Here is a 13166-nt window from a genome sequence, read left to right on the forward strand (position 1 = left end):
TTTCTCACTCTTGAGAGCTCTCTCTCTTTCAATAAGAGGCATTTATAATTTTATGTTGTTGTCTCTTATAAGTTTGGGTATTAGCCCTTCTTTGTTTGTTCATTAGTAGATGTTGTAAGTGCTTAGTGCACTCTTTGCTTTTCCGCATATTTCATTACAGACCGCACCCAGGATCATTTAAGTTCATTTTTTTTTTATTTTTTATTTTTTAAAATTTGCCCTATGCTGCGAATTTTTTTTTTTAAAAAAAATTGTTGACAACAGCTGACAGCAGCTGTCTGTCAGCTGGCTGACAACAGCTGTCAGATTCTTTTTTTTAAAAAGCCTGTCTGTCAGCTGGCTGACAACAACTGTCTGTCAGCTGCTCGATTTTTTTTTTAAAAAGCAGTTGTCTGTCAGACAAAAACAACAACAACTACGCCTTCATCCCAAAACAATTGGGGTCAGCGATATGAACCAAAAAGAAATTCATTTTGGGTCTTCCACATGAATCCTTTTCCTCCAATCATTTCTATCCAACGCCATGTCCTCGGTGAGGTTCAAAGCATTCATATCCTTTCCTATCATCTCCATCCAAGTCTTCCTAGGCCTACCCCGACCTCTTTTAACTAATATATTTTCCCATTTCTCCAACCTTCTAACTGGAGCATCATTAGGCCTTCGCCGAATATGTCCAAACCACCGTAAACGATTCTCTCGCATCTTATTTTCAATGGGTGCAACACCTACCTTCTTACGTATCTCTTCGTTCCGAATCTTATCTTTTATTGTATTTCCACACATCCATCTAAGCATCCGCATCTCAGCTACACTCATTTTTTGAATATGATGTCTCTTGGCAGCCCAACATTCCGTACCATATAGTAAAGCGGGTCTAATAGTCGTCCTATAAAACTTTCCCTTCAACCGCAATGGCATTCTACGATCGCACAGCACTCCAGTAGCACTTTTCCATTTCATCCACCCAACCTTTATCCTATGATTTACATCTCCATCAATTTCTCCATACTTTTGAATGATGGATCCCAAATATTTGAAATAATCATTCACCGGTATATCTTGCTCACCAAGCTTCACTACACTCCCATCACTACTTCGTTGCTTACTAAACCGACATTCCATATATTCAGTCTTACTCTTACTCAACTTAAAACCTCTAGCTTCCAATGTCTGTCTCCATAATTCTAACTTAGCATTAACCCCAGCTCTAGACTCATCAATCAAAACAATATCATCAGCAAACAACATACACCACGGTACATTTTCTTGAATTGATCTCGTAAGTTCATCCATCACTATCGCAAATAGGAAAGGGCTTAAAGCAGATCCTTGATGTAACCCAACCGTTATCGGAAAATTGGTTGTCACCCCTCCACAAGTGCGGACATTGGTTACTACTCCTTCATACATATCTTTAATTATACTAATGTACTTGAGATAAACACCTTTCTTCATCATTGTCCACCAGAGAACGTCCCTAGGTACTCTATCGTATGCCTTCTCTAAATCAATAAAAACCATATGCAAATCTTTGTTCATCTCTCTATATCTTTCAATAAGTTGTCTAAGAAGATGTATAGCTTCCATAGTTGATCTTCCAGGCATAAAACCAAATTGATTCTCCGATATCATGACAACCTTCCTCAACCTAGACTCAATCACCCTCTCCCAAAGTTTCATAGTATGACTCATGAGTTTTATACCACGATAGTTTGTGCAATCTTGTATATCACCCTTATTCTTATATAAAGGCACCAAAGTACTCTTCCTCCACTCATTAGGCATCTTATTTGTTCGCCAAATCAAGTTAAAAAGATTTGTCAACCATTCTAAACCTTTCTCTCCCAAGCATTTCCAAGCCTCGATAGGTATACCATCTGGGCCAACTGCCCTTCTTGATTTCATTTTCTTCAAAGCCTCTGCAATTTCTTGTTTTTAAAAAAAAAAATACATTCGTAAGTGAGGGGAACCCCGACCCCCTATATATATATATTTGACATTTTTGCCCCTGCCGCACCCCCGCACCCGAGTTTTTTGGAAGTGCCGAATCCCCGCACCCGCACCCGCACCCGCACTCGCACCCGCGCCCGCACCCGCACCCATGTGACATAGATCAACAATATATTAATTGCCAGATAAACAAATGAGTGATACAACACACTCACAAAACCAAAGATCAAATAACCGTCAGTTTGGTCCGAACTATAAATCGACAATCTAAACTGACAAAACTGAGGTGCACACAATTCACCCTAACAAACAACTCAGGTTCCAAAAAAGCAATAGAGTGAACCAACTCATGGATCCAGAGGACAATCAACAGTCAGTCAGACCCAATACTATTAGACAGGGCAGATATCTACCGTGTATTTGTATTTGAGTTTAGATCCGGATCTGGACCAGATCCAATCTACATATGTGTAACATGTCCTTCATATATTGGACATACTTGTAACTTATTAGGGTTACTTGTAAAAACCGTGTATTAGGTTTTGTGTTTTATATTAAAAGGAAGAGATCATGATTTTTCCTCTATGGAAAACGTGATTAGTTGCAGCCTCATTTCTCTTTCCTCTCTGTAGCTTCTTTGTTATCGATTTTGGAGAATTCTAACATGGTATCAGAACAAATCTGACCCAAGGGCTAAAAGTTTTTCCAGCAGGTGCATCTCTAAAAGATCTTCTTCTCTTTCTTATCTCTTTTCTAAACCTTTACTCTTTTTCCTTTTTATTTTATCTCTAAACCTTTTCTTCTGGCCTCTATTTTTCTGTTTTTTATTTCTTCTCTAGATCCTTATCCATCTAATCTCTTCAGATCTAACGTTTCTTTATTCTTTTCTGCTTTGGGTTTGCGTCAAATATTTTGTGTTAAATATTTCTGAAACTGATTTGGGTTTGTGTCAAATCAGTTTTTATGACATTCTTATTTCTTCTTTTCTGTAATAGCAGATCTGTGCATATCAGATTTGTTCGTCCGATCTGTGCATCAGATTTGACGCCTGGTTATATTCTCTCTTTTCATTTGTAATAACAGATCTACGTATGAACAAATCTGTTTATTTTTCAGATACATGTCATTAGCCTTGTCAACTGGCCACTTGATATAATCAGATCTGAAGTCTGAAACTTTCAGATCTATTTTCTTTACATAATACTCGGCTTCATCTGTGTATACAACCCTGTAGACCTGTCATTCATTTGTTTTTATTATTGCTGTGTGCAATTTCACATAAAAATTCGCAGTTTACACTCTCTTGATGAAATCAGATTAAATATATCTAATTAGATCAGATTGTTTTTGGCTTGTGCTTTCTCCTAGTTAAAAAAAGAAGAAGAGACGAGCCTCATTTTGTTGTATCGTGATCTGCGAAACTTTACATACTGATTGCACACACCAATATTGTTTTTCTGTTTTAAGTCATGGATTCTTCTTCTCAATCATTTTTCTCATCTAATTTTCTTGGCCAACTTATTTATGAAAAACTTACTAATTCAAATTTCTTGATCCGGAAAAGACAAATTCTTCCATTCATTAAGAGTCAAGGTCTTTTTGGACACTTAAATGGATCAATCCCAACCCCTACAAAATTTATCATACAAGAAACTAAGGATGAAAATGAGGTTGATTTTATACAAATGCCAAATCCCCAATACGAGAATTGGATAAAGCGTGATCAAGCTTTCGTTGCTTTTATCATCTCTACTATCTCTCAAGAGGTATTGGTGGGAATTCCAAATGAGTGTTCAACAAAAGAACTGTGGGACATGCTAGTGAAGACATATTCTCAGATATCAGAGGCTAAAATTTCATTCCTTCAACGTGACTTTCAACTCCTTACTAAGGGTTCATTGTCTGTCATGGAGTACTTGAACAAGGTCAAGAGCATCAGTGATCAACTAGCCGTTGTAGGGTATGAAGTGACAGATAAAGACAAAGTCAGGCAAACCTTGAATGAATTGGGGCTGAAATTTTATGTCCTTTCGACCTCACTGCAATGTCTACCCGACTTACCGTCATTTGAGGACTTGCAATCAAAATTACTTCAATATGAGATGACTTTGAAGGGGATGTCACATGAGACTGGTGGACAGGTTCTTGCTACTGACATTTCTTTTTGTCAGGGACGTGGGGATAGCAATTCTGGTGGTGGTAGAGGACGAGGACGAGATATTCCAGGGGGGCGTGGGTTGCTGCCTACCCCGAATATTACACCTATTTTCAATGTGAAAAATGTACCCACATGTTACCTCTGTAACAAGTGAGGTCACATCAAAGCCAATTGTTGGCATAATCCACAGAATAAAGGAAAGTTTCAAAAGGGAGAGAGTTCGTTAGGACGAAAGGAGAACTCGTCAAAGTTTGGTGGAGATGTGAAAGAGCTCCTCTTGGCCACATTGTCTAAACTTGATCTGAATCACGATGATAAAGGAGTATGGTACATTGATTCAGGGGCAGCTACTCATGTCATAGGTAATGCGGGTAAATTCTCTACTTTAACTCCCTATTTTGGAAAAAGTAACATAGTCACTGGAGATGGGTCACACCATCCCATTACTCACATTGAAAATGTTTCTGTTCCCTTGCCTAATTTCTCGCTCCATCTTTCAAATGTCCTTCATGCCCCAAATATCAAGAAAAATATCGTTTCAGTTGCTAACTTGCTAAGCTTGTTGATCATACCAATTCTTCTGTTGAATTTACTCCGTCTTTTGTTTATGTCAAGGATCTACAAACGAAGGAGACATTCGCTAGAGGGGAACGCCGTGAAAATATGTATGTCTTCCAGGAGGATCCTTCTACTTGTGTCCGACCTACCTTGAAGTCATCTCCTCAGTCTATGTCGTCAAAGAGTATTCATGTGTTTAGTCTGGAACCTTCAAATAAATGTAATAAGCCTAATTCTTGGTATTCACGTCTTGGTCATTGTAGTCGAGTCTTTGTTGAATGACTGGTATCTAATGAGCTTATTCCTGAATCTAGCTTGAATCCTAGATCAGATGATAAAATATGTTCTAGTTGTCAATTGTGTAAAAGTCATGTTCTTTCTTTCCATTCAATAAATGAGAGAGCTTCAAGGCCTTTTGAAATCGTTTGTTCTTTTGTGTGGGGGCCAACCCCTGATTCTTCTAATTCTGGCAGCAAATATTATGTTATTTTTATCGATAATTTCTCTCGTTTCACTTGGATATATTTCATGAAGAATAAATTGGAAGTCTTTCCCATTTTCTGTTGTTTTCATGAGTTTATTAAAACTCATTTTTCTTGTAATATTTTACATTTTCAATGTGATGGTGGGGGGAATACTCCTCTAGGGAATTTATCAATTACCTCCAAGATAGTGGAATAAATCATAGAGTATCTTGCCCGCATATCCCTCAACAGAATGCGGTTGTAGAACAGAAACACTGTCACGTTGTAGAGAGCGCTATGAGCATGATGCACGAAAGTCATGTTCCCATAGGATTACGGACAAAGGCTTTTCATTTTGCTGTTCATATTATTAATCGCTTGCCCATGAAGATTTTAGAAAATAAATCACCTTATTTCGTTTTATTTGGGAAACATCCTAATTATTATGAACTAGAAACTTTTGACTGCATGTGTTACGTTCATATTGTCTCTTCTCTGTGAAATAAATTTCAGGCTAAGGCATCAAAGTGCAGGTTTGTTGGATATGCAGATCATCATAAAGGGTATAGATGTTATGATCCTGACATCAAGCGAATCAAGATATCTAGAAATGTAGTTTTTGATGAAAATGATTTTGGAGATGGAGAATATGTTTCTGCCCAAACCAATGTGAATGCGTTCTTTTATGATCCATGGCTCAGTGCAGAGCTATTTTCTAATACAAATAACGGGTGCTCTTCCTCCTGTGCTCAAGAGATATTCTGTCAAGATGGAAACAGTGGAATGCAGGAATTTGAAATAGAAAATCCTCTAGAGATTAATAAGTTTGCGGGGCAGGTTTATAGGAGAAGAGAGAGGGGCTCCCTTTTGACTCCGAATGATACTGAACAAGAAACACTTACCTCTTATTCGCCCAATGACACCATTTCTCCAGTTTCTACTACAGTGGCACCTCCGATGAGACGATCAAAAAGAGTCCGGCATCCTATTGAAAGGTGGGTTAGTTATGAGAATTTCACCATGGTTTTTCAGCTATTTTTGTCACAGATTGAGAAAGAGACCGAGCCTAGGCATTTTCATTAAGCTTTTAACTCCAAAAAATGGATTCAAGCCATGAATGAAGAGATAGAAGCTTTGTATCAATGTCAAACATGGACAATTGTTCCTCGACCTTCAAATAAAAATGTTGTTGGGTCGCGATGGGTTTACATGATCAAATACAAACCAGTTGGGAGTGTTGAGCGATGCAAAGCTCGCCTCGTAGCAAAGGGATTCATGCAAGAATTTGGCCAGGATTATGATGAAACCTTTAGTCCAGTCGTGAAAATGGGCACAATTCGCATTGTTCTTTCATTGGCGGTAGATTGTGGTTGGAGAATAAGTCAGCTAGATGTGAAGAATGCTTTTCTTCATGGGGACTTAAAAGAGAAGTATGCATGGAGCAACCACCAGGATATACAGAAGGGGATTCAAAGGAGTATGTCTGCAAATTAAATTGAGCACTCTATGACCTGAAACATGCATCTCGGTCTTGGTTTGAATGTTTTTCCCTAGAAATTCAAAGACATGGTTTTTATCCATCGCAATTGGATCATTCTCTTTTTATTCTTTGAGGTAAGGAGTTTACTACCTTCTTGTTGATATATGTTGATGATATAATTATTACAGGAAGTAGTAAGAACCTTGTTAAAGAGACTAAAGATCTTCTAAGTCAGAGATTCAAAATGAAGGACCTTGGAGTCCTTCGATACTTTCTTGGAGTAGAGGTGGATAATCAAGGAAATAAACTTACTTTGACCCAGCATAAATACACCCTGGATCTATTGGAAAAGGTTGAAATGAAGGGTTGCAAACCTCTTGCTACTCTAGTGTGATCAATCAAAAATTAAGTACACAAGATGGAGACTTGTATCATGATCCCACCAAATATCGGAGTCTAGTGGGGATGATTCAGTATCTTACATTTACCAGGCCCGATATCACATATTTAGTCAATCAAGTCTCTCAATTCATGCATGAGCCAAGGACGAGACATATGGATGCAGTAAAAAGGATACTGAGATACTTGAAGAGTACTGTTGGAGATGGACTTTTGTACACCAAAAGAAGATCCATAAATACTGCTTATGATATCATTGCTTACTCAGATGTAGACTGGGTCGGAGACCCTGATGATCGAAAGTCAGTTTCAGGTTATGGTGTTTTCATTGGCGCCAATCTTGTTTCCTGGAATAGTAGAAAACAAAAGGCAGTGGCTAGATCTAGTACGGAAGCTGAATACAGGGCGATGGTTGCTGCTACGGCAGAAGTAACATGGACTAGACATTTGTTAACAGAGTTAAAGGAGCCGATTGCTAGTTGCATTCTCCTTTGTGACAACCAAAGTGCTATTCAAATATCTCTTAATCCTATTCATTACAACAAGACCAAGCACGTTGAGATTAATTAGCATTTTATCAGGCAGAAGATTAAAGACAAAGAGATTGAGCCTCATTATGTTAGAACAGAAGACCAGGTGGCTGATTTGTTCACTAAGGGGCTCACAAAATGCCGTTTTTGGTTCTTAAAAAGCAAGTTGTCCATGATTCAAAATCATGCACAATGTTCATTAATGGAGACTTCTTTGAGACTTTTTCTCCAGTAGCCCGTCTTGGGACTATTCGATTGGTCATATCTGTAGCTGTTCATTATGGATGGAGTTTATATCAGTTAGATATGAAAAACACCTTCTTATATGGGGATCTGTCTGAGACTGTGTACATGCAACAACCTCCCGGGTTTGAGGTTCAAGGGGAGTATAGCAAGGTGTGCAAACTAAAGAAGGCTATATATGGTTTTAAACAAAGTCCCCGTGCATGATTTCAGAAGTTATTTGAAATTATGTCTGCATTTGGCTTCAACAGGTCATCTTCAGATCACTCTGCATTTGGCTTCAACAGGTCATCTTTAGATCACTCCTTGTTTATCAAGAAAACCTCCGCTGGTATTGTGGTTATGGTTGTATATGTAGATGATATTATTCTTACAGGGAGTAGTGCAAAGGACATCTCAGGCACAAAGATTCATCTTCAAAAGCATTTTGTCACAAAAGATCTCTATTCTCTTAGATATTTCTTGGGCATAGAGGTGGCCAGAAACAGTGCGGGGTTAGTTCTATTACAGAGAAAGTATGTACTTGACCTACTGCAGGAAACATGGATGTTAGGTGCCAAACGAACCAATATACCAATGGATCCTAAACTGCATATGAATGATGAAAAAGCAGAACCTATTGACTGTAGAAGTTTTAGATCCTTGGTTGGTAAACTTTTATATGTCACTGTAACAAGGCCAGATATCTCCTTAGCCGTGAGCAAGATCAGCCAATTCATGGATAAACCTACTCGAGTGCATTGACAGACAGCTATGATGATTCTCAAGTATTTAAAATCCTCTCCTGGAAAGGGATTGCTATATAAACAAAGCTCCAACCTTAATATAATTGCGTACTTAGATGCAGACTATGCAGGGGCCATCGATGATAGAAAGTCCACCACAGGGTTCTGTGTGTTTGTCGGAGGAAACTTAATTACTTGGAGAAGTAAAAAACAAACTGTGGTATAGCTCGTTCCAGTGCTGAATCAGAATATAGAGCTATGGCTCAAACAACTGCTGAAATGATGTGGGTTAGGTCCATTCTAAAAGATCTACAAGTGATGATCCCATCCCCAATATTGATGATGTGTGATAGTCGAGCAACCACCTATATAGCTAACAATCCAGTTTTTCATGAGAGAACGAAACACATTGAATTTGATTGTCACTATATACGTGACTTAGTGCAGGCGGGGCATATTTCTACTAGTCATGTGACTTCTGAAGATCAAGTTGCAGACGTCTTTACCAAGCCTCTCGCAAGTGCAGGTTTCTCAAGATATTGCAACAAGCTGAGCATGATAGATATATATGTTCCAGCTTGAGGGGGAGTGTTAAAAGTAATATTCATAAATCTGGGGGTGGTCATACGTAATTTAGCATAATTACGTATGCCTACTTGTAATCTCGTTCCACCTAATCACCTATTTAGATATGTGATTAGGGTTAATGATAAACCGAACTCTCTCCCTCTCTTTTTTTTCTTCTTCTCCTCTCTCTCTCTCTCACTCTCGTCTCTCTAATATCGATCAACGACTGATAACGTCAATACACAACTTGAGGGGGACTATTAGACATGGCAGATATCTTCCGTGTATTTGTATTTGTATTTGAGATTGGATCCGGATCTGGACCGGATCTAATCTACATATGTGTAACATGTCCAACATATATTGGACATGCTTGTAACTTATTAGGGTTACTTGTAAAAACCGTGTATTAGGTTTTGTGTTTTATATTAAAAGGAAGAGATCACAATTTTTCCTCTATAGAAAAACGTGATTAGTTGCAGCCTCATTTTTCTTTCCTCTCTTTAGCTTCTTGGTTATCGATTTTGGAGAATTCTAACAAATACAAGTGTCAACACAACACTTATAAACTTGATGGTCTAGAATAATAAGATGACTTGAGGTGCACACATAACTCATCTCAATGGCTAACTCTGACCCAACAACAACAAGGCAAAAAAAAAAGATGATAGACAAGACAAATACCATAAGGCAAGAGAACCTACGGAAATATACTTCCAAATAAGAGGTTTGCCAATTTGAAAATAAAATTTCAAATTAAATCCAATAAAGAAAAAAATGTTTTAATGAATAGGTCTTCAGTCACGAACAAGAGTGCACCAATGGACAATCACAAAGGCCACTAAGGGCATACCAAAGCCACTAAGAGAACACACCAAAGAACACAATTTAAAAAATTTCATTAAGAACAAGTGAAGATATGGAAGCCTTCAAATGTCACCAACAAGAGTCCACCAAATTGATACAAAAGTGGACAAGCATCAACAAGGAACCTACTATGGGATTCACTCACAAACCCACAAAGGGGTATAATCACAAACGCCCACACAAGGGGTCACAAGAACATAAACAAAATAATATTTCATTGATGATAATATGAGAAATGTGAGCCTCCAACAAAGTCCACCAAATCACCAAAGTGGACACACAAAAAGAGCCACAACAAAGTCCACCAAATCACCAAAGTGAACACACAAAAAGCCCAAAAAAAGGCTCACTCAAAATATAAAAATAATATTTTATTGATGTTTAACATATGCAAGAAGCATTTTCAACTCATTAATCCAAAATTATACTAATCACAAGGAGGAATGAACACAAGCCATATATACAAATCCAAAAACATACACATGAGATATTCTTTAATAGAGAAATATCTCAAGGTCAAACGTTCATGCCACAATCATTAATGGCACATAAAACATACATAGATATATGTGCAAGACACATAAATATGTAGATGATATGCTGATAGAGAAATCTCATGAGAGCATACAAAACATCCATGGCATGACTAATGAACTAAGTCACGATGACTCAAGATATAAAACATACAATATTTTAAAAAATTAAGGAGCACATCTCAATGAAAGCACCACATAGAATTCAAATAACATGCTTTGATACATGCATAAAGTCATCAATAATCATAAGGTGTTAAAAAAATTCTCAAAATAAATATATATACTTTGAATGAACACGTACACAAATCCTATAAGGGGCATATAGGAGAGCATAAAAATATATATTTTTGTATTAAAGAGTAATAATAAAATGAAGAACTTACTATAAAGAGATCAAAAATAGATTACTTATGAGTTAATGCCAAAACACAAGCACAAGGGCCATTCAAACATGCACAAGAACCAATGAAACAATATTTCATTAAAAGAATTTTCACAAACTCTAATTCCAATTGATTTAAAAAAAAACATTTTACATACCCAAAAAATAACCATAATATTTCAAATAAAATTTAAAAAATATATCATAAATACCTTTTAAAGATAGACAACTAAAAAATAATCATATATATATATATATATAAAGATTTAAGATACATACCGAGGCCCACACCATGTAGTTTGATCCATTTAATTTGAATGATAGACCAATATTGGAATTGTGCTCCATGAGAAAGATTAGAAGAGAGAGAGAAAGATATAGAAAAACAAGTCTTCTTGGGCACCACAATCCCCACAATCACACGAGCACTTCCTCACGAATACGATCACGTGATGGTCACACTTCAAATGTCCAAGAACACTATAACTCTGATACCATGTAATGAAATATGTGAAAATACAAAACAAGAGCCTCTAAGGGCTTATAAGATCATAAAGGCAAGGTGCATATGCACAAGTCCACTATGGGACAATACAAAAGCCAACAATTACTACAACAAATATAAAAAATCTAATTTATTGATCAAATACTTAAGCAAAAGCAATAATTAAATCAAAGGAGACAAACCCCTCTATTTATACACAAACACGAGAGAGAGCATTGGGAGCTCAACTCCCCAACGATTCTATGATCAAATGACCGTAGAGCCCTTGCTCTATTTAATTAATGACAAAAATATAAAAATAAGAAATAAGAAATAAGAAATAAGAAATGAAAAACTGTTTCTAATGAACAGTGCCTCTTACAAGGGGAAAAAGACCAAAATACTCCTGACTTCAAAATCAGATTATATATATACGTATATGTATACATGCTATTTTAACATTGTGCTCTGTAATATCAATCTTTGTATCATTTATAGCTTGTGCTACTCTATGATGATAGTATTTTGATTCTACTATGTTGATGGGTATGTTTAGGCCTTTTAAATCGCTTCTTGTGGATGCACACATTAGTTCCTGTACATTCGAAAGATGTCCTACTGTTCAAGACTTCAATCAGTTTTATTGACCATTTACAAGAGGTTCTGGGTGCAGTTCTTGCATCTTGCCCATTGATAGTACCTTTTCCAAACAAGTCAAAGTCAGATCCTTTCTATCTAATTGGTCTTGTGAAGGTACTATCTTTATCCTGTATATACTTTTTTTTCTCAATTACCATCATCTTATTTGCCACATTCACTTCTGGTTTCTGATATCTCATGCTTAGCATGTGGCATGTGCTGGAGGGTTTATTTGGCTAAAATTAATACATTTAAAAAAAGATTCTAATAGTACTTCATTTTTAACATGCATCATCAAAATCATTATAGAATGATCAACCTGATTGTCATCGAGGCTATTTTATTGATTGGCTCTTGTGAAATGGGTTTGGATACATTGATAGAAAAAGTATGGGGAATACTTGAATTTGAAAATTAATTTTAATTGGTACTTAAACCCTAGAACGATGCACATCGTATAGGTGGGTATCTATTATTGCAATTAGACAAGTCTGCACAAGAAACAAATTCTCATGCTCCTTACACTGCACAAAAATACACAATTTAGGCTGAGTAGTTCACATTGAACACAAGTGACAACAGCAAGCATGTTCTTGCGTGCATAAAATTTACTCCTCTCCCTTCCCTATTCAATCTGTCAATCTGATCCTTTCTAGCTTGTCATGGGATATCAGGCAACCTTTCTATATCCATGTGTTTAGCATGCTTTGTAAGCATAGTCACAAATGTCATTCTTGGCAATTTCTTAGTGAAGGAATTTCTCGGGAGATTTGAAAATTTTTGTTTTTTTGGGAAAAATGTCGGGAAAACATATGTTCTAAAAAATTATTATAAAAATATATCATAAAAATAATATGAAAACTTTTTTAAAATAATTTATTTAAGTGCACTTTATCGGTGGATTATAAAATATTTCATTAATACAAACACCAAAATATGCAAAAAAAAATCGCACTCTAAGGTGGAAGGTAAGAGAGTAACATGCATGTTATGAGGTATATGGCTTGTAAAGGGACAGAAGATAGTTCCATATCGAAGAGGAGGGAGGAACACTCGTTCCTCCCACCTTTATTTAAGAATTTTGCCTCCCTCTTCTTTGAGGGGTACAATAAACGGGCTGTTCACGTGGACTATCAACGTCATCAGCACATTGTATTTTTCAAAAAAGGCAGGGGTACAAGAAT

The 13166-nt window shown here is 36.7% G+C and overlaps 1 protein-coding gene across 4 annotated transcripts in view; it reads left to right on the forward strand.

The window, feature by feature from the left end:
- Positions 1-13166, forward strand: part of LOC149822074 (AMP-dependent synthetase and ligase family protein) — a 146683-nt gene that overhangs the window by 6561 nt on the left and 126956 nt on the right. For all 4 annotated transcript variants that reach the window (XR_016426194.1, XM_089981538.1, XM_089981539.1 and 1 more), the window contains exon 3: positions 11900-12096. Coding sequence is in view for 3 of the 4 variants with exons in the window: in XM_089981538.1 (XP_089837664.1) it covers positions 11900-12096 (197 nt within the window). In the remaining variant the exon portion in view is untranslated. The remainder of the gene's footprint in view (positions 1-11899; positions 12097-13166) is intronic.

This window comes from Nuphar pumila, chromosome 11 (assembly GCF_984573655.1).
Source record: "Nuphar pumila chromosome 11, dmNupPumi1.hap1.1, whole genome shotgun sequence".
In the NCBI taxonomy this organism is placed as follows: domain Eukaryota; kingdom Viridiplantae; phylum Streptophyta; class Magnoliopsida; order Nymphaeales; family Nymphaeaceae; genus Nuphar; species Nuphar pumila.